The sequence below is a fragment of the Lissotriton vulgaris genome, chromosome 1_1 (genome assembly GCF_964263255.1).
Source record: "Lissotriton vulgaris chromosome 1_1, aLisVul1.2, whole genome shotgun sequence".
NCBI classification, from domain to species: domain Eukaryota; kingdom Metazoa; phylum Chordata; class Amphibia; order Caudata; family Salamandridae; genus Lissotriton; species Lissotriton vulgaris.
In genome coordinates this window covers 809,649,607-809,672,907 of record NC_141685.1, presented here as the reverse complement: position 1 = coordinate 809,672,907, position 23,301 = coordinate 809,649,607, and the positions used below count along the sequence as shown (strand labels likewise).

The 23,301-nt window shown below is 45.7% G+C and overlaps 1 protein-coding gene across 2 annotated transcripts in view; it reads left to right on the top strand.

Moving 5' to 3' along the window:
• The window catches only part of LOC147747926 (flavin-containing monooxygenase 5-like), a 418,557-nt gene that overhangs the window by 237,246 nt on the left and 158,010 nt on the right, over positions 1-23,301 (top strand). For both annotated transcript variants that reach the window (XM_086956872.1, XM_086956863.1), the window contains exon 3: positions 10,692-10,880. In XM_086956872.1, coding sequence (XP_086812998.1) covers positions 10,692-10,880 — 189 coding nt within the window. The remainder of the gene's footprint in view (positions 1-10,691; positions 10,881-23,301) is intronic.

Below are 23,301 nucleotides of genomic sequence, written 5' to 3'. Positions count from 1 at the left end.
GGTTTCCTGGCTCCGGGTCACGTGGTGGGCGTGACCTGTTCTTGTGCACCTCTGCCGCGCTCTTCCTGCGATTCCTGCCACTGATTTTCACCCTCTGGTAGCCAGCCTGTGCCCTGCGATGTTCCCCGGTGACTGCTACTCTTTATTGAGATTTTTCTCACGTCACTTTGTTTTTGTTTTTTTGATGGGGATTGTGCTTGTGGGAAATCCCATCTTCATCGCCACTGTGAAGTTGGGGTTTCACCCTGTAAGGAGGACACTGACGCTGACTTCTGGATCAGGTTGTACTTTATTGTAAATCAGAATCATCGCCAGAAGAGCGCCGGGCATCTTACTGCAATCGCGCTCCGGTCGCCTCTGACGCGCCAATCGCTCCCCGCGCATGCGCACATCACTCGCGCTCCAGTTCTAACGTACCGCGTCATACGCTGCTACGTTAGAACTAGAGCGCAACACTACACGTTGTCCATGCCTTTTTGCCCACGCCCTCCCATTGTCCATGCCTTCTCGCCCCCGCTCTCCTGTTGTCTGTGCCTTTGTTTGAAGCCTCCGTGTACTACTATTGATTTTTATGTTGTTGTGTGAAACGGTTTTATCTTCAGATTTATGCATGGCATTTTTTAATACATCAGTGTTCTCTTGCAAATTACATTTGTTATAACATATTTTATTTTCCACAGTAGATGCCCATTTCCCTACTCGTACACAACTTTTTTCACCCACATTAGAAGTAACTCGGTGTACTTGGTAACCATGGTGAGTGCTTGAGAAGTGCGCATGGCCTCTGCTCACTCTTTGATTCTGAGGAGTGCTCTGCCTCGCTTGTTGCCCCTAGGGCTCAAGTGGGCCTTACAGCGGCTTGCCCGCAGTGGCTGCAGTGTTTCAAGTGTCTTGCGCACTGCGCTCTCATTGGAAGCCAAGGCACTCAGAGGCATCTCTGTGTCAACCATTGCTAAAAGGGTAGCGCTGGGCTACGCTAATATTGTGCCTGGAGAGGAGGACGTGGGAATTCTCTTTCCACATCCTGGGCTAGAGGCCGCTTCTCGATAAGGTTGTGAAATTGCAACGGTCCCCTCTGTTCACTTTCTTGTCTCCTCCTCATCATCTGTTTCAGATTACAGGAGAATCTGTGCTTGCCTTTGTTTATACCAGATCATATGTTTGTACCATTAACTTGCAACTGTGTGGAACTGGGCTTCGGGGTGGGGGGGCAATAGTGAGTTTTTTTCCTATCCCGAGGGGCTCAGGCCGACTTTGTGACGCTCTGGCCTGCTTCTGTTTAACTCTTAAACTTTTTAAGATTACCCAATCGAACTTTGTGAAGTGGCTGTTAAACATACAAGCATTGGCAATGCAATCGAGCTCGCCTTTGGGATCTTATATGTATTTAGCTATGCAGCACATTAGCCTGGGTGCTAAAACATCTACTGTTCTTTAACATGGAGTGAAAGTAAGCACCAAACTGCATGACACACCTGGTATGGGAAAACATGGGAAAACATGGAGAGAAATATTTCCTTTCAGCTGAAAATGGTATATTCCAAAGCTCTGTTTTTAATGTAAAAGCAGGGCCTTCAGTGGTCATATCACTGAAAATACAAGATTTGAAAAAAACTATTATTGTCTACGGGTGCGCGTTGAAGACAATTTCTATGGACTGGATTCTAGAGAATGCTAAAGTGATTTTGGTATTTTACTGACCACAGCTGGTCGTTTTCTATCAAGAAAGTTAAATAGAGGCAGTTGAATAGAAAAAAAAGTCCCTAAGCGGAAGCAGACATTGCGTAAGAAGGAGGAAAACGTTGTACCCCTCCCTGGCTTTTATAAAGACACACATCTCTCATCCTATCATAGCTCATACACAAGTGCATCCATTGAAAAGTGCCTGCATATCTCAGTAGCAAAATACAGCACTAGGCCCGTGGTCACTACCTCACAGAAGAACCTTCTCCAGATCTGAAAGAGGCAGGCTCCATGCAGGCCACACACACCTCCGAATATGTTTCCAACGGCCATCTGCAAAACATCTGGGACAAAAAAACATCTAAACCCAGGGCTTTAAGTGGGCCAGGTCCAGCCGGTGCTGCAGTTCTAAAAAGGAGGTGTTGAGACGGGTCCCTATCAGGTTCTCAGATTTTGCCCTCCCCCTCAGGGTGAAAAATAAACTTTAACTCTGCAGCAGTACCACCCTTCACAGCCTTTGATGTCACTTCAGAGAGACTCGTTATAGTAATTTCACAGTCCCATCATTTCAGAACTGAGGCATTTCTTTTTGTATCCTCTACAACGAAGCCATAGTTGTTGCTTATTTATCTTATGGAACTAATACCCATTGTCAAAGCCAATAGTCATGGCTTGTTGTAGGTCTATTGTTACTTGTATCCTATGTCTGGATGCAATGACAGAAGCAGCAAAATGCCAGTGGGGCCGCACACTATGGTAAGCACAGATATTTTTAGCTTGGGTGTGTACAGGCAGCACGCCCTTAATCCAGGATTATGTGCTCAGCCACCTGGATTCGGCCCAACCTTCCGGTTAATGAAAAAAATTTGCATACCTTAGAATATGCAATTGAAGGCTGTTTGATTTTAGATCTCAAGTTTGCAGACCTTAAGCTGCCATTGTTAACTAAATCAAGTTAACAAACACTAGCAGTTCTTGGACCATTGTAGGCTTAATATCCACTTTTTTGCAGTTGTGTGCGCTTAATAAATAAACACATTGTTGATTAAATGATGTGAGTTACTATTCCATTTTGACTTTACTTCAAACCTGGAAAGCCCATATCTTTATTATTGAATAAAACAGTATAAAATGAAATTGTAGATGATGATGATGATCCTGCAGGTTTAGGACCCTGTGCTCCACCAGTGGATGTCAGCTCTCTAGCAATGGGCAATTGCCATATGGAAAGTGGACATTAATGCTCAGGAGGTGATATGATGGTGATTATTACAAATCCTTGTTCCACAGACCTAAAGGAACCCACGAGGGTCTCCTCTTTGCGCTTTCTGCATGAAGCATCCGATGGGCTTCTAATGGCATTGGGGTGGAGATGGTTTATAACGTCCCTCAAAAACCAGCTTTCTGGGAGAATACCCTCCTCAAGCCTCTGTGTGCAGCCTCCTTTCGGGCGCAGTCTCTGGTGCACGCAAGTGATGTAAACTGTTGGCACAGCACGGTTTTAACGCTGTCAAGAGGCGAACACAAGTCGCGAGGGGTTGAGACCAGTGGACCAGCGTTATCCTGCTATTTATTTAAGGTTGGGAGATGCCAGCCCCCCTCAGGTTGTGGCCAAGGGAGGAGAAGCTGGGTCATGTCTTAATCGTGTGACACTCCACACCAAGCCTATTTACATGGGCAACCACTGCATTCTGTCACATACACTTGCAACAGAGCCTCATAGTGAATTTTAACCCCCGCCCCCCCCCCCCCTACCCCAGCAGCATTTTCTTTGCCACAGAAAAGGATCAGGAGGTGTTCTCTTTGTCTTTAGAATCCCAACGAAAGGGTAAGTATCCCCAATTTACACTTCCATTGCTTTACAATATGTACGTGTTTTCAGCACTCCACTGTAAACAAACAAAATCAATAAAATTTACGATGCCAATAGCTCCAACTCCAACAGATGCGAGACCTAGTGCATTGCAAATGCTTGTTTAAGACTTTCTTTCTTTCATCACGTGCCTGGCGATAAAGGACCCTAGCTTCCGTAACTTCTTCGCAATCCCAGAGTTGCTTGTACAGGGAAGCCATAAACCCTCTATGAACCTGGGAACATTTAATTTCAGACCATTTATATGGAACTACAGAATGCATGACACTGGGCAGATAAGGCCAGCCTTAATACACTCCATGAGACTAGAAAAGGCAGCCTATATGAAGCCTCCTCATCGTAGCAAATATAAAAATCAGATAGGCAGGAGGGAAGCAGGAGTAATTTAAAAGCAGCTAGTACTACCTTCTCCCATTTAAGCCTTCTGCCCTGATCTTTCAAACTGGCTGATTCCTTAAATAGACAATCAGCCTTGGCTGGTATCAGGGACCGCTGAAAGATGGAAGACAAAGGGTTATGATCACTTTGTGGGTGCCTGGCAACATGGAAGTTGATAGCACATAAACAATTAAAGCCCTTTGCTGTTTGCTGTTTCTATGTCTGCTGCTCAACGCAGCACACATGGAAACAGCAAAAACGAGTTTAAATTAAACATTTGTCTCCTTGTTGCGCCTGTGTAAGACTAGGTTTTCCCTGGTCGTAATTTTGGCGCTGCCCCATATTTACGCATCCTTTGTAAATATGGAGCAGCGTCAAAATCATTGGGTGTTGCGGTGGAATGCCCACCACAACACCCATTGCCTGCCCATTTCAGACTAAGTATAGTTTGAAAGGGGGCCTTATTTACAAGGCAGCGTTAAGCTACGTTCAGTGGCTTAACACTGCCTTGTAAATAAGGCAAAGCCCATATATTCCCACAGGAACGTCACTAAAAGTGACGTTCCTGTGGTGATAGGGGCTTGTAAATATGCCCCACAGTGCCCCAGCGGAAGGAGAGAGCAGAAAGTCTCCATATCTTGGTAAATATGAGGCATTCCTGTTGTTTCCCTTCCACACAAAGCAGCGCAGCACGTTGCCCTGCTGTGTTGCTTTGGCTGATAGGATGGTAAATCTGGCCCGAAATTAATATGTTTAAATAAATGATTTAATATACATTTAATGTGGTGACTTAATGTGATGCAACATTTTATTTTATTACTTATAGTTAAAAAATAAATGTTTAAATTAACTTACATTTATGATTTATCTTTAAACGTATTTCATATTTTAAAAAAAAATGACATAATCTTTAATATTTTCCCCATACATTCCTATTGGGAGATCTCTGACATGGTGGAAAATATTTACACCTACTTTTGTGTGCAAAGTTAGTAGTAGTAACTTTACACTCATAAATCCTGTTTTAAGAGTCTTCACTACCCTGATTTAAGGGGGTGGAGACATGTAAGTTTACACCAGTGAGGAGATCTACACTTGGAAATGGTGAAGAGCAAAAATGTGCGGAGTTACACACAGTGTACTAGCAAATGTTCAGGTGAGTAAATATACACATGTATATTTACCTTTGTGAATACACCACATGGTATTGATAGAGGGAATCAGCCATCTCACTCGACATGATTTTCGGCCCTAGTGGCCCTCTAACATTTCAAGATGAGATCCTAAATGAGGACCTCATCTTTAAATTCATTCATCCTTGCCTTCATACTGGGATAATACTACCCTCCCTAGTGGATGTAGGGGTTTCTGTCTCACATTCCTTAGTAGAGCCTCTCCTCCACCTTCGCTATGATTTCATCAATATATCAGTGAAGCAAGGATGGGGTCACATGAGTTGCTCTAAGGGTCGACTGAAGAAAGCCAGACCTGCCCCATGGTAGCTGACAGTGTGCGAAGTCAGAAGCTGACTGGATCATTGAGGGTCCTGTCCCATTTCATGGAGGTACATCTTGAAAGTAATGTCCTTTCTCCTATGGGATTGCAGTTCCCTTTTAACCCCTTGCATGCTGATGACGGCCGGGAGCCGTCTTGGCACACAGTGCTCGTGTGCTGATGACGGCTCCCGGCCGTCATGACCGCACCCGCAATCGGAATGTGCCGCACAGGCGCAGAATCGCGGCAGCATGCAAGGGGTTAAAGGTATTATCCCTTCCCCTGTGGGATAGCAGGTCCCCTTTAAAGGTATTATCCCTTCCCCCGTGGGATTGTAGATCCCTTTAAAGGTATTATCCCTTCCCCTGTGGGGTTGTCGGTCCCTTTTAAAGATATTTTCCCTTCCCCTGTGGGATTGCAGGTCTCCTTCAAGGGTATTATCTCTTCCCCCGTGGGATTGTAGGTCCCCTTCAAAGGTATTATCCCTTTCCCTGTGCGATTGCAGGTCCCCTGCAAAGGTATTATCCCTTCCCCTGTGGGATTGCAGGTCCCCTTTAAAGGTAATATCCCTTCCCCTGTGGGATTGCAGGTCCCCTTTAAAGGTATTATCCCTTCCCCTGTGGGATTGCAGGTCCCCTTCAAAGGTATTATCCCTTCACCTTTTGGGATTATAGGTCCCATTCAAAGGTATTAGCCCTTCCCCTGTGGGATTGCAGGTCCCCTTTAAAGGTATTACCCCTTCCACTGTGGGATTTCAGGTCCCCTTTAAATGTAGTATCCGTCCCCTGTGGGTTTGTAGGTCCCCTTTAAAGGTATTATCCCTTCCCCTGTGGGATTGCAGGTCTCCTTTAAAGGTATAATCCCTCCCCCTGTGGGATTGTAGGTCCCCATTAAAGGTATTATCCCTTCCCCTGTGGGATTGCAGGTCCCATTCAAAGGTATTTTCCCTTCCCCTGTGGGATTGCAGTTCCCCTTTAAAGGTATTATCCCTTCCCCTGTGGGTTTGTAGTTTCCCTTCAAATGTATTTTCCCTTCCCCTGTGGGATTGCAGTTCCCCTTTAAAGGTATTATCCCTTCCCCTGTGGGTTTGTAGGCCCCCTTCAAAGGTATTATCCCTTCCCCTGCGGGATTGTAGTTTCCCTTCAAAGGTATTGTCCCTTCCCCTGAGGGATTGCAGGTCCCCTTTAAAGGTATCCCTTCCCCTGTGGGAATGTAGGTCCCCTTTAAAGGTATTATACCTTCCCCTGTGGTATTGTAGGTCCCTATTAATTAAAGGTATTATACCTTCCCCTGTGGGATTGCAGGTCCCTATTAAAGGTAGTATCCCTTTCCCTGTGGGATTGTAGGACCCTTCAAAGGTACTATCCCTTCCCCTGAGGGATTGCAGGTCCCCTTTAAAGGTATTGTACCTTCCCCTGTGGGATTGTAGGTCCCTATTAATTAAAGGTATTATCCCTTCCCCTGTGGGATTGTAGGTCCCCTTCAAAGGTTTTATCCCTTCCCCCGTGGGATTGTAGGTCCTCTGCAAAGGTATTATCCCTTCCCCTGTGGGATTGCAGGTCCCCTTCAAAGGTATTGTCCCTTCCCCTGTGGGGATGCGGGTCCCCTTCAAAGGTATTATCCCTTCACCTGTGGGATTGCAGGTCCCCTTTAAACGTATTATACCTTCCCCTGTGGGATTGCAGGTCCCTATTAAAGGTAGTATCCCTTCCCCTGTGGGATTGTAGGACCCTTCAAAAGTACTATTCCTTCCCCTGTGGGATTGCAGGTCCCCTTCAAAGGTATTATCCCTTCCCCTGTGGGATTGCCGGTCCCCTTTAAAGGTATTATACCGTCCCCTGTGGGATTGTAGGTCCCTATTAAAGGTATTATCCCTTCCTTTGTGGGATTGTAGGTCCCCTTCAAAGGTATTATCCCTTCCCCTGTGGGTTTGCGGGCTTCTCTGAAGGAATTATCCATTACCCTTCAGGGTTGCAGGTGCTAAGTCTGCAATGTGGGTCTACCCTTATTAACAGTTCCTCAATATTTGACCAAACTGACTGCCATACTGGAGCTCTGTCATCCAACAAACTGAGCCACTTGTCTGCTGGCATTTCTGCTCTCTCCTTGCACTGGCGCACTCTGTGCTACCTACCATCAATGCAGACGCCTCTGCACCGTAGTGCAAGGGTGTCTGTGTTAGAGGCAGGATTATTTTTGTGGAGGAAGGGACATCTTCCTGCACAAAAACAATCTCTGGAAGCATTTTCCTCTGTCTGTGTGTGCTGAAGAATGCAGCACACATGTTAATAGGAAATAACAAGGAGAAATAAAGATATTTATACTTGTTAATCGTCACTGGGGAATGCGTAGCATTCTGACGCATTCCCAGGTTTACTAGTTTTAGTAAATCTGGGGATGCGCCAGAATCCATGGATGGATGCACGGGAACACCCATGCTCCACCCGTGGAATCCCGTCGAAGTTGAAATGTAACGTAACGCAGCACAAGCAGTTGTGTTACGTTACATTCCTTTACAAAGCCACGCAAGGCCTTGGAAATTAGGCCTTGCTTGGCTTTGTAAATTCCAAAAATGCCTTTGTGTTGCCTTGCGTGACTAGGGTTGCCACATGACTGGTTTTCTACCGGCACCACCTGTAGTTTGATGCCTGGCTGGTACAAAAATAAGCAAAATCACCTAAGGTCGGTGGGGCAGATTTACAAGAAAGTGACTCAGTGCGGAACGCAAGCCATTTGGCTGGACCGCACTTAGGGGAGGATGGTGGACGGATTGCCTCCGCCGGCCCAGCGGAGGCAATCCGTCCGCCATCCTCACAGAAAAGACCCTCCGCCATATTAGGATGGCTGGGGGGTCCTTGGCGGATGGCAAGACCGTCCACCGCTTTTCCTCCGGTCGCCTTCGCGACCCGCTGAGAAAGTGCATACATATGGTGGCGGTGTCTGCGAGACACCGCCAGCCATATTAGGATGCTGGCAGTTCTATGCCTTTCCACGGCGGCATTGCCGCCGTGAAAAGGCATACAGTCTTTGCTTTGGGGGCCCGTTGCGGGCCCCCAGGGTGAAGGGGGAGTGGGTGGTGCACATGGGGGGTACCACATGCACAAAGCGGCAGGCACCGCGCGGTGCCTGCCGCTTTGTGCATGTAAATGTAAAACATGCTATTTTAACCTTGCAGCTGGTGCTGCTTCAAGCAGCACCCGCCGCAAGGTTAAAGATCCAGGATGTGACCGCCAGGGTGGCGGTCACATCCTAATTGCACCGGAGGGACCGCCGCTGCCCCTGAGGACGCTCCCTCCACCTCGGGGTGGCGGACGAACGCCATCCTAATGAGGCCCATAGTCACTTTCAAAGCACAGGGATGTGACATATTTACAAAAATATATCGCATCTCTGTTCTTCTCCCTAGCTGGCGCACAAACTGCTGCCATACGCCAGCGCAGGCACCCTTGCACCATGGTGCAAAGATGCCTGCATCGTGGGGTGATTGTTTTTATTCAGGAAGGGTTCCCTTCCTACACAAAACCAATCTCAAATGCCGTTTGCCAACTTCTATGTGTGCTGCATTAGATGTTGAAAAATGGCATCGTTTCAATGATTGTTTATGTGAAGGAAGGAACTTCTTCCTGAACAAAATCAATCATTAGAGGTGATTTCCCCTTTCTATGTGTGCTGCAGAATGCAGCATGCATGGAAAGAGGAAGAGAAAACGAGGAGAAATGAAAACATTTCTTCTTGTTGCGCCTCCCGACAGCATTCACACACATTTCCAGATTTACAATTCCTCGTAAATCTGGAAATGTGTCTGGTTCCATGGGGGTTGCATGGGAACATCCACAGCAACACCCATGGAATGCCCCTTTCATGCATAATGCTATGTGTAAAGGAGCCGTATTTACAAGGACAGGAAAAGCCATGAAGGGTGGCTTTTCCTGTCCTTGTAAATATGAAGCAGGAAAATACACCACCAGTAAGTACTTCTCAAAAAGTGACGTACTGGTGGCTCAGGGGGCTTGTAAATCTGCCCCGGTATTTTTAACCCATATTGTAATTCAAACAGCAAATATAAATAGAAAGTGCTTTTAAATGTCTTCTACAGTTGTGTTCGCGATCCCTGACTAATATTTAAAGTAAACAAAGGTAGAAAAGCCATGTTACAAATGAATGCATATGAATTTGTTTAAAGTTATATACAGTTTCATGTCCAGGACATTGCCGACTCTTAAACAGTGGCGTAGCAAGAGGGTGTGGGGGGGTGGGGGTGGGGGGCGAACTGCCCTGGGCATAAGGGCCTGGTTAGTCGGGCGTACGGGGGTAACCGGGGGGGAGAAGTACCCTCACAGTAAACGGCCCCTCTGCGCATGCGCACTCCTTCAGGAGGGCGTGGTTTCGTGATAAGGATCTGACACTAGTTATTGACCTCGCTGTAGGCCCAAATAGGTACGCAGAAAATAAATATAGCATAATATGATTGCTATGCTAGTTTCGGATAGGAAATACCGTGTACTAGAAATATGTTAAGGTTAGCCATCTGATATCTGTATATATCTATTGTAACGTTTTCTGCGTAATTGTATAAATATTGTTTATTTCAATTTTTTATTTATTTTGTATGTTTTAATAAATACGGCTGGGGGGTCGAAAGACCCCCTGCCTTCCAAAGAAATCCCTCTCATGTCCTGGTTAATAATGTTTGTTAACGGAAGGGGGGGGCTCCTCCAGCCGTCCCTGACCATATGAGGGGAGGACTGCCCCGGGCGGCACAAGTATTGGGGGCGGCGATTCCCCTCCTCCCCCTGTTCTTACCTGCGGCCGTTGTGGGCGCCATAGCAGGGATCAAAATATCACCCTGCCCCTGCTTTCACCTGCGGCCTGCGGGCGGCAAAAGCAGGGACCGCCACAGGCGGCCACAGGTCTTGCTACGCCACTGCTCTTAAAGCAACAACAAATCTCAGGTAATTTTCTCTTGCAAAGGTGGCAACCCTATGTGTGACACAAAGGCAATGCAAAGGCTGAGCAAATCTGGGCTCTGGTTTCTAGTCCCACACACAGTAATTTAACGAAAAGTAATCCCTGTTTACATAAATTTCATTATCTTGCATTCCATACTGCTTGTGACAGTCCACACTGCCTGGTAGCGTGCTTCTCAGTAATACGTGTTGTTTATTGATCACATATCTTTATGGTATTGGAAGACTCAAGTCACCCCTGTGCATGGTTGTTCTTGGCTAATATTTGACAGTGATTGTGCATTTGTTCCACACAGGAAGAAGAAGAGGAAGGCAGGGCCAGCATCTACAATTCGGTCATCATTAACACCTCCAAGGAGATGATGTGCTTCAGCGACTACCCCATCCCGGACAGCTATCCCAACTACATGCACAACTCTAAGATTATGAACTACTTCCGGTCGTATGCCGAACACTTCGGGCTCCTGAAGTACATCCAGTACAAGGTAAAGCAAAAGGCATCTCTGCTGTATACTGCAGTGGGTATGTGACCCAAAACTGTAAATAACCAGTTCTTTAGCAAGTTTGATTTTCTTTTCTGTGACATGCACCTGCAGTTCTTTTATAAATAAATCATTCAAAGTCAAAGTTCAACGTATAGATACAGATCATTCTTCTGTGAATAGTACTGGACGCAAACATGTTCTAGAAAATTAAGTGTGTCAGCTAAGTAGGTTTCCTTTAAGTGGCAAATTATCACCTACCTGGTTAAAGTAGATACATTTCAATAAACAGTATATTTCAACAAATTAATGTTTAATGATCATTGTTTTAATTCTTGGGTTATTCAATGAATTCATCAATCAATTAACTAATCTCTTGTTCGATTATTCAGAATAAACATATAAGTACAATATCAACAAGTACAAAACTAAAAATCATTTAGTTAGAACTGCAGGTTAATGGAAAGGATTATTGGAATTAAAAATCAAGGACTCGTGGTAACGCACAGCAGACTTTAGAAAAAATCTGCCGTAGTAAAATATTGAAGGGGTACTCAACCTTTTTACTAAGTAAAATGCAGGTTTACATTTATAAAAAACATGAGTTTGAATAACAAGGATTAACAAGCATTGGCATTGCCAATAGGTCTCGCTTTTGGGACCTTATAAGTATTTACTTATGCAGCACAATATCATTGGTGCAACAACAACTGTTGCATGGCTTAACACTTATAAGGTCCCAAAAGCATGACCTATTGGCTATGCCAATGCTTGTCCTCAATTGGTGCTGTGCTTCTGCGAAGGTGAGCAGAATTTGTGTTGCTTTTTTGTGCAAAATATCATTTTACGATGACGTTTCCCTTGCCTATCAGCCAACCTTTTTTGCGCCGATTGCCAAGGGCTCCCTCTGGACTCTGTTCATTTTCACATGTTTTTTATTTATATTCCATGCCCCCATCGGTGATAGAATCTGAAAGCAGATGGACTATTACAGAACTGCTCGGTGGGTGAGGAGAGAGAGGGGGAGCCATAATGCCTCCAAGAAAACAGAAACAGGACCCCTATGGGATAATGTGTTAATATTGTGGCTTGTGATCCTGCAAGTTGCTTGGTGTGCGTGCTCTGCTGCCCCGAAAAACCTCTTCCAGGTCAAAAAATGCCTATTTTGCAGAAGAATGGAGTCTAGATAAACCCTTTAGCTCAGTCTCGATTTTAATGAATTAGTTGCTTTTGCATCGACCGACTTTGGAGCCGCTGCCCAACAAGAATAGCAATTACGTCTTCTCATCTCCGGAATACAAAAGGCTCAACACTTGAGTATTTTGTTGATTACGAGCAGAAATAGTTAAGCAAAAACCGACGCAGGAGTAAAATGTATACATTAAGCCTATGTGCCTCACAAATCTTAAAATTAATGAAACCAAAGCAGCAGGTGCTGCGGCAGATATGTAGGAGGCGAAAAAAACGTAGCGTGCAACTCTTCCTTTCAAACCCTAATTAAAAACACGCAGAGTTTCCAGTGCTGTCTTTCTAGTCAGCCCCTGCTGAGATGAAAGGTCAGAAAAGAGAGAGCGGGAAGGGATGTGGAGAGACGAGGGGGGAGCTGCTATTTTACCAAGAAGACACATTTAATCCAAGCCAGCCTCTGCCTGGTATTTTGAAGTGATTATTTTCCCTCAATGCCAGATGTTAGCAGCCATCATAAAGGAAGCGGGGACATAATCCATTTAAAAACAAATATAGAAGGATACATTTCCCCTTCCGCACACAAACGAGTCTCCTCCAACTCTATAATGATTCGCCCAATTTTGCCTGAAAAGTCGAGGCCTTCTGGGAAGGTTCTTAAGTGGCGATCTCCTTCTGCCCCCTGCAGGGGGGTAGCGTGAACAGCAGTAAAAAGTGCCAGAGGGATCTCGCTGTTTACAAATTAGACATTACAGCTTTAGCTACCTACTGCATACGTCTAAAAAGCTTAGCAACTCCTTCATTTGTAACGCACCGTAGTGGTCCTGACTTAGAAAAAGGTCTACTGCAAAGTGTAAAGATGTTTTTCTTCTCACGTTGGTATTTATTGTCTTTGACGGCTCTCAATGTTGTGAAAATCAGCAGTGTTATCTGCGGTGAGCAGCAAAAGGGCGCGCACGCTCATAATTAACATAGATAAAAACTAGTGATGCGGGCGCAACTGCACGAAAAAGTGAAGTGCGGGTGCGAACGGGAGATACAGCATGGAAAAATGAAAGTGAAGTGCGGGCGCGAACAGGAGTTGTGAGCGCACGTGCGAAAGAGAGCGCGCATGCTTGTGCACGTAACAGTAAGCTGGTGGCCGCCTTTGGTGGGACTTGAAAATCCCGCTTACTAAATGTCTCGCCATACCAGCGCATGCGCTGGCTCTACCGAGACCTAAAAAGCGATGCATAAACTTTTTGTAGAATTTACAAAAGAATACAAAGCGCGAAAGGTCAGCATGAAGTATTCATCACATGAACAGATAAAAGTTGAAGCAATCTCGTATTGGCCCGAGTGGAAACTTAGATAATAGCCTTATAGCCGCCGCAGCGGGCTATACCGGCTATTAAAGGCCCGCTCCTGCGTTAAAGGCCCGAGCCGAAGGCGAGGGACTTTAAGAAGGGACGGGACTTTAGTAGCTGGTATAGCCCTGCTACTAAGGGCTATAAAACTATTAGAACATTCTGCCACTAGAGGGCAGAATGTTCTAACAAATAAAACAAAGGCTTTCCGAAGCTTGAGGGTATTTAAATCCCCTCGAGCTCCGAGACGCCTTTGTAAAACATTGGAATGTTGCTCTGCGGGCCTTTACCAGCCTGTAGAAGCAGGGAGCACTCCATTGTCTACAATGGAGCTCCCAACATTCCAATGTTCTAAAACTGTGTATGCTACCAAGACGGAATCTGCTCAACAAAGCCCTTTACCAGATTTTTGGCACCGAGAATAAATAAGGTTCTATATCTAGGGTAGTATGGAGAATAACATAATCCCACATTATCTGCTTTTTCAGCTCTTCCGCCTCCCGCTAAGATATCATGCATACTCTAAATGTATCTTTCACACAGGATTTCTCATCCCTATTGAGGACTCCAAAATTTGCCGGGTCTGCCAAGGGTGCCAGCTGTATGCTTAATGTACTGAAGCCAAGGGATTTTGTATCCCAGGTCACAGACTAAACAGTCCTCAATGATGGATCGATTTAGAGACGTGTAGCTATTTCACCCAACTGATAGCCACAATAGTATAGGAGCTAGTTTAGCTTAATCCAATTCTTCATGAACAAAATAATGGGGACTACTAGGTGGTAACCCAAAAAGGCTCCTGCAGAATCCTTTTCCCTCAATCTGCAGTCAGTGTATGTTGCTGTAGCCTCAAATGGCAGCAACATAACTTAAAATTGGTAGATGTTTACGCTACAAAATTTCAAGGAGGGCTTAACATGTTTGTTTCCATCACTCTATGCAAAATAAAAAAGCGCACAGACTGATTGCTTAAATCTTTAAGGTCAATGGGCCCATGGGCTGGGAGAATCTATAGTATTTCCCAAATGATCGAAGGGCTTGAACTTCCTCATGTTTTTTCCCACGATGAAACTGGCTCTAGACATACAGGGCCTCATTTATGAAAAGTGACGCATCATGTTACAAGGAGTTACAGATACGTCCGTATTTCTGACGTATTTGTAGGCGCAAAAATGAAGCATTGCTGGAGTGTGTCACAAAAGTGACGCAACTCCAGCAATGGGTCATTACACATAGGCAAGTCCCATGTGAAATGTGCCTGCAGCATTCTTATGCCTGCCATGGGGCAGCCGTACGATATTGACGCATTTACGTCCTAGAAGTGATGCAGTGAAATCTTATAGATTTCACTGCGTCACTTCTACGACCCTTTCTTGCATCGGAATGCCCCCTGCATACTTCATACCTGGCGCAGGTATAATGTGGCGCAGGGGTTTACAAAGTGACGCATCTACCTAGATGCTTCACTTTGTAAATATGGTGCAACAAGGCTTATTTTGTAAGTCGCTGTTGCATCACAAAAAGTGACGCACCGGCCGCGCCAAAAGTGGCTCATAAATAAGCCCCACAATATTTAGGGTTACATGACACATAGTAAGCAAGAAATTGTCTCAAGTCCTACAAATGACTGTGATTATCAAACCTTTGAGACCATTGGGAGTCCAAGACATTAGGACAGCATTGTCGGCTACAGTAGGGCGGGTACTGAATTATAATGTACTATAGGCATGTCCTGACTGTGAGAAATCAAAAATGCACTTAGATTGTTTATATACAATTGGAACAAAATTCGGGCAAGCACACAGCCCTAGCTGATCCCCTCTGCCAAAGCAAAAGAATTGGAACATCCCCCCTCTTACAGATTCTGAAAAACCTGAGCCTAGGGTGCAAAGAAAATCAATCAGTAATTGTTCCATCCCCAAACCAATCAGAATGTCCCATAGCTTTGATCAATTTGCTCAGTCAAAGCACTGCTGAGGTCCATAGAGGAGAGGTACAGATGGTCCTGTTTTGATACTGTGTATTTACTGTAAGCAGGTGGAGGTTGCTGCACTGTTCCATCATACCTAATCCTTCTCTAAACCCATATTGTTCATCTGATAGAATGTGGAGTACCCCTCCTATGTCATTATTCTGTACAGAACTATTTGATCCACCACCTTGACTATAGACTCTAGCAAGGAGATGGGTTGGTAACGACATGGATCTTGTCTGTTACCTTTTTTGAGCACAGGTACTATGATGGCGGTTAGTATGGTACAACAAGCTGAGTTGAGGGTGTTGGTAATGACCTGGGCCTAGAAGCCAACATTTGTTTTACAAAGGTCCATTGGTACCCCATCTGGGCCCAGTGCGTTACCAGAGGTACTTGAGGAGACAGCAGCTATTACCTCCCACGGTTCAAGCATGATTTAAAGGGGATAAGATTGATAAAGGTCCATTACTGGCTGCTCCTCACCAAAGTACAGATAGTAAATTGACTTGAAATGTTCCACCCAGGGGCTCAGCTTTGATGGTCATCCTAACTCTACTGGCAGCCACTTTCCACACTTTTCTGAGTTTACTTTTTCCAAAAGAGGGTTTCAGATTCTCACAGGTGTCTTACTTGATGACTAATTTTCTCTTCTCATGGACAGGTTTGTAATTAGCCCTACATCTGGCAATCTCCTCTCGATTTTGAGGGTTTCTATTTAATGCAACAGACCCACGTCTATGTGCATCCCTAAATGGCCTATCAAGCCAGTTTGGTTGCTTCCATTTAGTGCATCTTACACATGCCAAAATGGCTTCCTTTATGTTGCGGCCCACACTTACAAATGCATCAATGATCCACCCGCTGTAATCTCCATCCGTTAGACCATTTCCTAGAAGCCTGGTCAATGTGGCAGAGTCCAGGCTGTGGCATGGGTCATGGTGCCTCATCCCCTATTCCTGGGTTAATTCACTCATATTTGTAAACCCTATCTCGCTGCTTCTGTGCCAAAATATCCATAATATTGACCCACACTTATTTCCACTGCTCATCGGACATATAACAAGGTAGACCTATGTTAGGAAGTGTAGATTTAATATTTTCAGTCCACATCTACTTACCTTGATGATATGTTGGGATGTCAGTTGTGTACAGTTAATATAAGTGGAGGTTGATAATAAAAACTTGATATAGTTGTCAATAGATTAAAAAAGGGTGCAGACAGTCACATAACAGGAAGTGAGGTTTATAAAAATGACTTCCAGCTCAAACGAGCAGCAAATGGCAGCAGATCCCATCTGACAGAATTACTCGAATATTCTATTTCAATGGCTATAGAAACCAATAGGAACACAGATTGACAGACACTCTGCACCAGTACCATCAACTCCATGCTCCTACACACTGTACCAGACTTTCCCACACTCCCATATATATAAACACAGTCACAGCACACTCAGTGGCATATTTACAAGCCCTTACACCACCAGAGCATCACTTTTTCTGATGCTCCAGTGGGATTGTTACCCCATACTTATAAGGTGGTGTTTAGCCACTTAAGGTAGCCTAATGCCAACTTGTAAATATGCTCCGTACCACAGCAGTCCACTGCGGCAAAGGGCCAGGCAATGGGTGTTGCTGTGGGTGTACCACTGCAACACCCATTCGGGCTTATTTATGAGCCATTTCAGCACTTTTGCGCCGCTGGTGCGTCACTTATTGTAACGCACCAGCGGCAAAAAAAATCTGCAACGTTGTGCCCTATTTACAAAGTTATGCATCTAGGCAGATGCGTCAATTTGTAGACCCCTGTGCTACCTTATACCTGCAACAGATATAATGTATGCAGGGTGGGCATTCCCCCTCATCAAAGCCTCATAGAAGTGGCTCATTGAAATCTATAAGATTTCACTGCACCACTTCTAGGACGCCATTTCATGAAAATCTTACGTCTGCCTCATGGCAGACTGATGCAGGCCCTTTAACAAGGGGTTTTCCCCATGAGAAAGGAACATTGCTGGAGTTGTGTCACATTTCCGACACATCTTGAGCAGTGCTTCAGTTTTGGTCCGACAGATACTTTAGTAATACTGACGTATCTGTCATTCATTGCGACATGATGCGTTATACAGTAAATATGACGCATCGATGGTGTTGCAAGGAGGTCGCACTGAGAAGTGTTGCATCGCTGCTTTGTCTCAGCGATGCAACACTTCTCATAAATGAGGCCTATTGATTTTTGACACTGTCCCATATTTACAAGGATGGCTCAGCGCCAAAAACGAAGACCAGGTCTTAGGATGGCGATATGAGCAATTTCTCCTCGTATTTTGCTCTTTCTATGTGTGTTGGTTTCTGTAGCACACATAGAAACAGCAAATCACCTTTAAAGATTGTTTATGTGCAGGAAGGTCCTTCCTGCACATAAACAATCGCCCCAGCAGCGCAAGCGCCCCAGCAACATGCAGCAAGGGTGCCGGTATTGGTGTCAGGCTGCCTATTTCGTACCAGCGCAAGGGGAAACGCTGGAGTGCACCGCATTTTGGAGTAATACTGTGCTCCAATATTTTATTGTAAATATCCCTCTCAGATCTCAAACTCACCAATGACAAGTGTCATTCATCTTCCTTATTTACAAAGCAAACAAGAGAAATAATGTTCGGTAATGCCCAGATTACTTGCAATGAACTTCATTAGTCTCCAACCTTCACCTTTTTGTCACCTTGCTTCAGCCCTTAATATGGAAAAGAAAGAGTGCCGGTGCCCGAAGCTCTGCTCAGAAGCCGGTACAATTGGGCATCAGAACGCCGAATACAATGGCTGGTAGTCTTTAATCCACTTCTAGAGACTCCCTGTCCCATTTTCTCGCTCTTGCGAGTTTCCGATTCCTCTCATCGTCTTTTAGGTCTGTCTGTGAACCCCCTGTCTTGCACTCAGCAAATTTGGAATATTAAGTGCTGGTGGCCGCCGCTGGCAACCACCGGCTCAAATTAAGCACTACCTTTCTTACTTATAAAATGGAACCCAGCCATGAGACAGGAAGCCTCACTCTGGAACAAGTTGTAATACTAGTCTCCTCTACTCATAATGAGTGCTACAGAAGGAGCTTGCACTCCCAAAATCCACAGGACCACAACCAAATCACCGTGAGAGCCAGGATTGAGACAATGTGGGAGAGGAGGCTGAAGGACTGTTATGGTATGGGATACTACTAAGAGTAATATAAAATCACCTGATAGTAGTCTGGGCTTTACCACCACAGCGTCTTCCTCAGCCCAGTCTATACTAATGAGAAATACCAAGGCGGAGTTCAGGCTTTGGTCCATTAAGCATAGCTGTGTTGCCCTTCCATGGGCATATTGCAATTTAACTCCCAGTGAAACGTTTTTATACGCGTGCTTTTTATATAGATGCCCATTTAGAAATGGAAAGCAGAACTACTCATCCAAAACATGTCACAGCAGTGTTCTCCAGGTGTCGCGATATTGATTTAAAGACGTTAAAGCCCAGGTTGTAGCCCTGAGAATTTCAACAAAGGGACCCCACTGTGTGTGTTTCCAGTCAGTAGGCTTTCATAATTCTGGTTGTGTAGATCTGAAAACATATCTATCACTGGAGGGTAACTGTTCCTTATGAGGTTGCTTGCTCATTCGCCCACCTGAGGTGTACGTGAAGGGTAGTGAAGGGATACTTAACTTCTTTATTAGTTAACGGTTGGTGTGAGAAAGTGACTCTATATGTACTGGACCAAGTAAGGTGCAGTGTGTATAGAGGCCACCAACCCCAGAGGTATAACAGAGGTTAAAGTCAGGGCTGACCTTACTCTCAAAAGTGGTAGCTTGGTCGAGCAGTAAGGCAGTACCAGAGGACAGTGCAAAGCATTTGTTGTACACACTCAGTCAGCAAAAGGTTTCACACTTTCAAGAACTGAACTCCAGGGCAATTGTTTTTATATCAAAAGATATAGTTGTTTTATTTTTAGAACCACAGGTATCAAAATATACTTTTCTCAGTGATGAGTAATCTCAGGTTATTGCTTTGCAGAAAGGCAATGACTTTGTAAACACACTAGGTACAGGGATTGCAATAGGCAACACAGTTCTACACACAATTTAGCATTGAGCCCAATGGGTTTTTCTACACAATTACAGTTAGTTACTTTGCAGATTACTTTTGTAAGTCCAAGACTGGATCCTAGATTCAGTCATGAGGTCTAAGCTGGAAACAGTTTAGTAAAAAGTTTTGGTTATTGCAATGATTTTTAAGGAATAAAAAGGTATTTCAAAAGTTCACCCCTAGAAACTTTTCAGTGAAAATCTGGCAATGTTATCCAATGGGAGAAAATTCAGGTTACAGGTAAAGTATGTTCTCGTTACTTTTGTAATCCAGTACTGGGCTCCTAGGTCCAGTACTGGGATCTCTACTCAAGACAGGTGAGTAATTACGTTTCAGTAGTATGAGCGAATTTCAAAGAATATTTCAAGTTTTCAAAAGTAGACAAGCAGACAATAGATTCCTATGGAGAAAATACAGGTTAATGGTAAATCCGGTTTGGATTACTTTTGTGGTTCAATACTGGGCTACAAGGTACAGTACTGTCTTCTCTCCTGATCACAGGTGAGTACTTCGGAATTTGTTACTCGATTGATTTTATAGGAATATTTTAAGTTTCCAAAACTTCACACTTAAAAGATTTTTCGAGTCAAACCAGTCAATGTTATCCAATGGCAGGTAAGTGAGTTACCGGTTTCCAGGTGAGTACTCGGCTGGTAAAGTTAAGGTTCTGGGCATGGACCCAAGGGTCCCCCAGGGTGAGGTAGGTACAGTTGGTTCACCTTCAGAGGCACAGGGGCAGCCGGGTGCAGAGATAGTTAGGCCCAATGTTAGCCAAAGAGAGGCAGGGGACCTTTGGTTGGTGGCTGCTGGCTAGCAGGCCACGCGCATGTGGGAGCTGGGCTCCTGGTCACTTGCTCAGGGCAAATGGGGAAGTAGGATAGGGCAAAGGTTGCACTGCCAGAGGCACTTGGGCGGCTGGGTGCAGGGTGCTTTTGAGCCATCGGGCGCTCAATGTTATTCAATGGGAAAGGTAAAAAGGGAACAAAGGCTGCCGACTCGGGGACGGTGATTCTTCAGGTGCGGCCACCACTTCGACAGGTAAGTTGGGATCCTGGAGAAGAGATAGGTACCCCAAAGGGAGGCGCAGGGCGCCGTTTGCAGGGGTGTCTTTGGGTGTCGGGAAATCTTACCCTCGGCTGGTCATGGTTGGAGGGGTCCCTGGTTCTGAGGCTGCAGACTTTGTCTGGTTCGTCGAGGAGGGTCTTTGGGCTATGGACTTCGGGTCCCAGTAACCAGGGGGACGTCCTTGTGGTCTTGGATCACTCGGGCACTTCCCGGGCTCGGCGGACGAAGAGTGGGCAGGTCTTGAGCTTCCTGGCTGGCATCAAGGGATGGTTGTTGAAGCAGAGCCCCAGTCTTTAAGAGGGTCAAGGCAGGTAGGTCCTCTAGGTGTCCCAAGGTTTCTGTCAGCAGGAATCGCCGGGATTAAGCAGGAGCAGGTTCCAGGCTCGACAGGCCGCTGGGGCGTCGTCCTGTTGTGAGCAGCTGCACGGCGGGTCTTCTTCTTCTTGATCTTCTTTCTTCTTTTCTTTTCGGGATCTGAGGAAGGAAGGTTCTGGGAGCCCCTAAATACTGAATTTAGGGGCGTTACAGGTAGGGCAAGGGCAGGTACCAATAGGTCCCTGTCCTGGGGTGGCTACACCCCTAGCCTGCTCCTCTCCGGTGGGAGGGGGGCAGGAACCTAGCTGGGATTGGGCAGGGCTCCCCATCTTCAAGATGGCCGGAGCCCGAGGTCGTGCTTCACCTAGCCTCCCCCACCTGAGGGGTGGGGTTGGCACAGGCTGGCACACCCCCTTCCTGACGTAGGATTTCCCGCCAGTCTTCCCGCCAGAGTGGGGGTCAGAACTGGTGGGGGCCAGTTGCTGGGTACAGTAAATGGTCTGGAGAAGCTCACAGAGGTGGCATGCCTTTGAAGCTTCCCCCTGCCTATCCTGGGGGAGGAGACCTAGCACCTCACCCAGGATGTGCATTGTTGCAGGCCCAGGAGAGCCAGGGGCTCTCCACCCAGGGGTCCAGCAACATGTCTGCTGTGTGGCAGCCTGGGCAGCCACTCAGTCCAGACATGGATTGTAGGAAAGGTTTCAGGGAGCATCTCTAAGATGCCCTTTGGTGCATTTTACATTAAACCTCACACTGGCATCAGTGCGGGTTTAATGTGCTGAGAAGTTTGATACCAAACTTCTTAGTCTTCAGTGAAGTCATCATTGTGCTGTGGAGTTCGTAATGACGACCTCCCATCACCATATACTCTTAAATGGCAGCACTGCACTTACAGTGCCTAGGAATGGCCCTGGGTACTGTAGGTGCACAGGGCTCATGCACCTGTGCTCACACCACTGGCATAGGGCACCCAGCTAAAGGGGTGACTAATGTATGCCAGGGCAGTGGGATTTGTGGGCATGGCACACAGGGATGTGTGCCATGTCGACTCTCTGTTTAGTTCTTTACTTGGACACTCAGCCTGCAAAGGCAGTGTGTGGGTGTCAGGGTACAGGGCCCCTAAGGGTGCACAATAAGTGCTGCAGCCCTTAGGGGTCTTCTCTGGTCACCATGCCCTGAGTACCTAGGGTACCATGTACTAGGGGCTGATAGGTGACCAGAGATGCCAATTGGGTTTTGTTTCAACACAGCTTTAGGGAAGAAAGACAGGCCCTGGGTACCTGTTTGGCAGGAGTCCAGGGCACACTCAGGCAAAGCACATCAGCAGTTCAGCAAAAAGTGGGGGCATACCAAAGCAAGAAAGATGGCCCTTTCTCACAGTTGGATCCAAAGAAAAAAGGGGAGGGGATTCCTCCTAATTGGAGAAGTGCCCTCACACACCCATAAGGGTGTCATGCTTCATCATTAGGCATATGCTCCTCGTGGGGGTGGTGCTGCTGTCCCCCACGGGCTCTCTGAGAGGGTTCTTTGACAAAGATCTTTTTAGAGGATTACATGGGAAAGAGATACCCATCTAGTGACTGAATTGCACAATGTGAAACCAGGACTATCTGTGCTAAATCCCGGCTTCTTCACCTGATAGAATTGTGTGACCCTACACTATTAGTTTATTTCTCTCTTCCTCTTTCTCCTTCATCATCAAGTGTACCTGGAAATACATCAGTTCAGAATGTGCACTATACAATATGATCTCTTAAGCACCCTAGAATAGACTATACTGTGCTCTATCACAACAACATCCGACCTAGGGCATATGTACAGGTTACACATGACACCTGACTTGCCCCTTGATTCACTAAAGGCATCATCGTCTTCAGGGGAGGGGAGAATTTCTCTATGTTCATGTTTAGAAACTAAGGGACACATGTAGAACCAAGATTAGCAGTCTTTAACAGCGAATCGGGCGGTTGAGAATGCTAAAACGGCCTGTAGGATGTATCAACCCTATTTTGTGAGTCAGTAACATGTTACAGACTCGCAAAATAGGGTTTCAGAATCACTATTAGGAAGGGGCCTGCCAAGAGTGCCCTTCTTAATTACGGGTTGCAGGGGGATGTTCAATTGTTTTGCAACCGGAATGTGGTCACAAAATAATTACAGTTCACCGCCTTCTTCAAGTAGGTGGTAAGGCAGTCGCAAACGGGAAGAAGTCCCCCAGGGGACCCCTTCCCCTTTGTGATTGGCAGGAAAAGCGTGTTTTAAGAGCGGGCAGTGGTCTACTCTTAAAAAATGAAACAGAAACGTAAACATTTTCTTTTTAAATGAATTCCATTTTCCTTTAAGGAAAATGGACTGCATTTTATAACAAGCATTGGCATAGCCAATAGGTCTTGCCTTTGAAACCTTATAAGTGTTTAGCCATGCA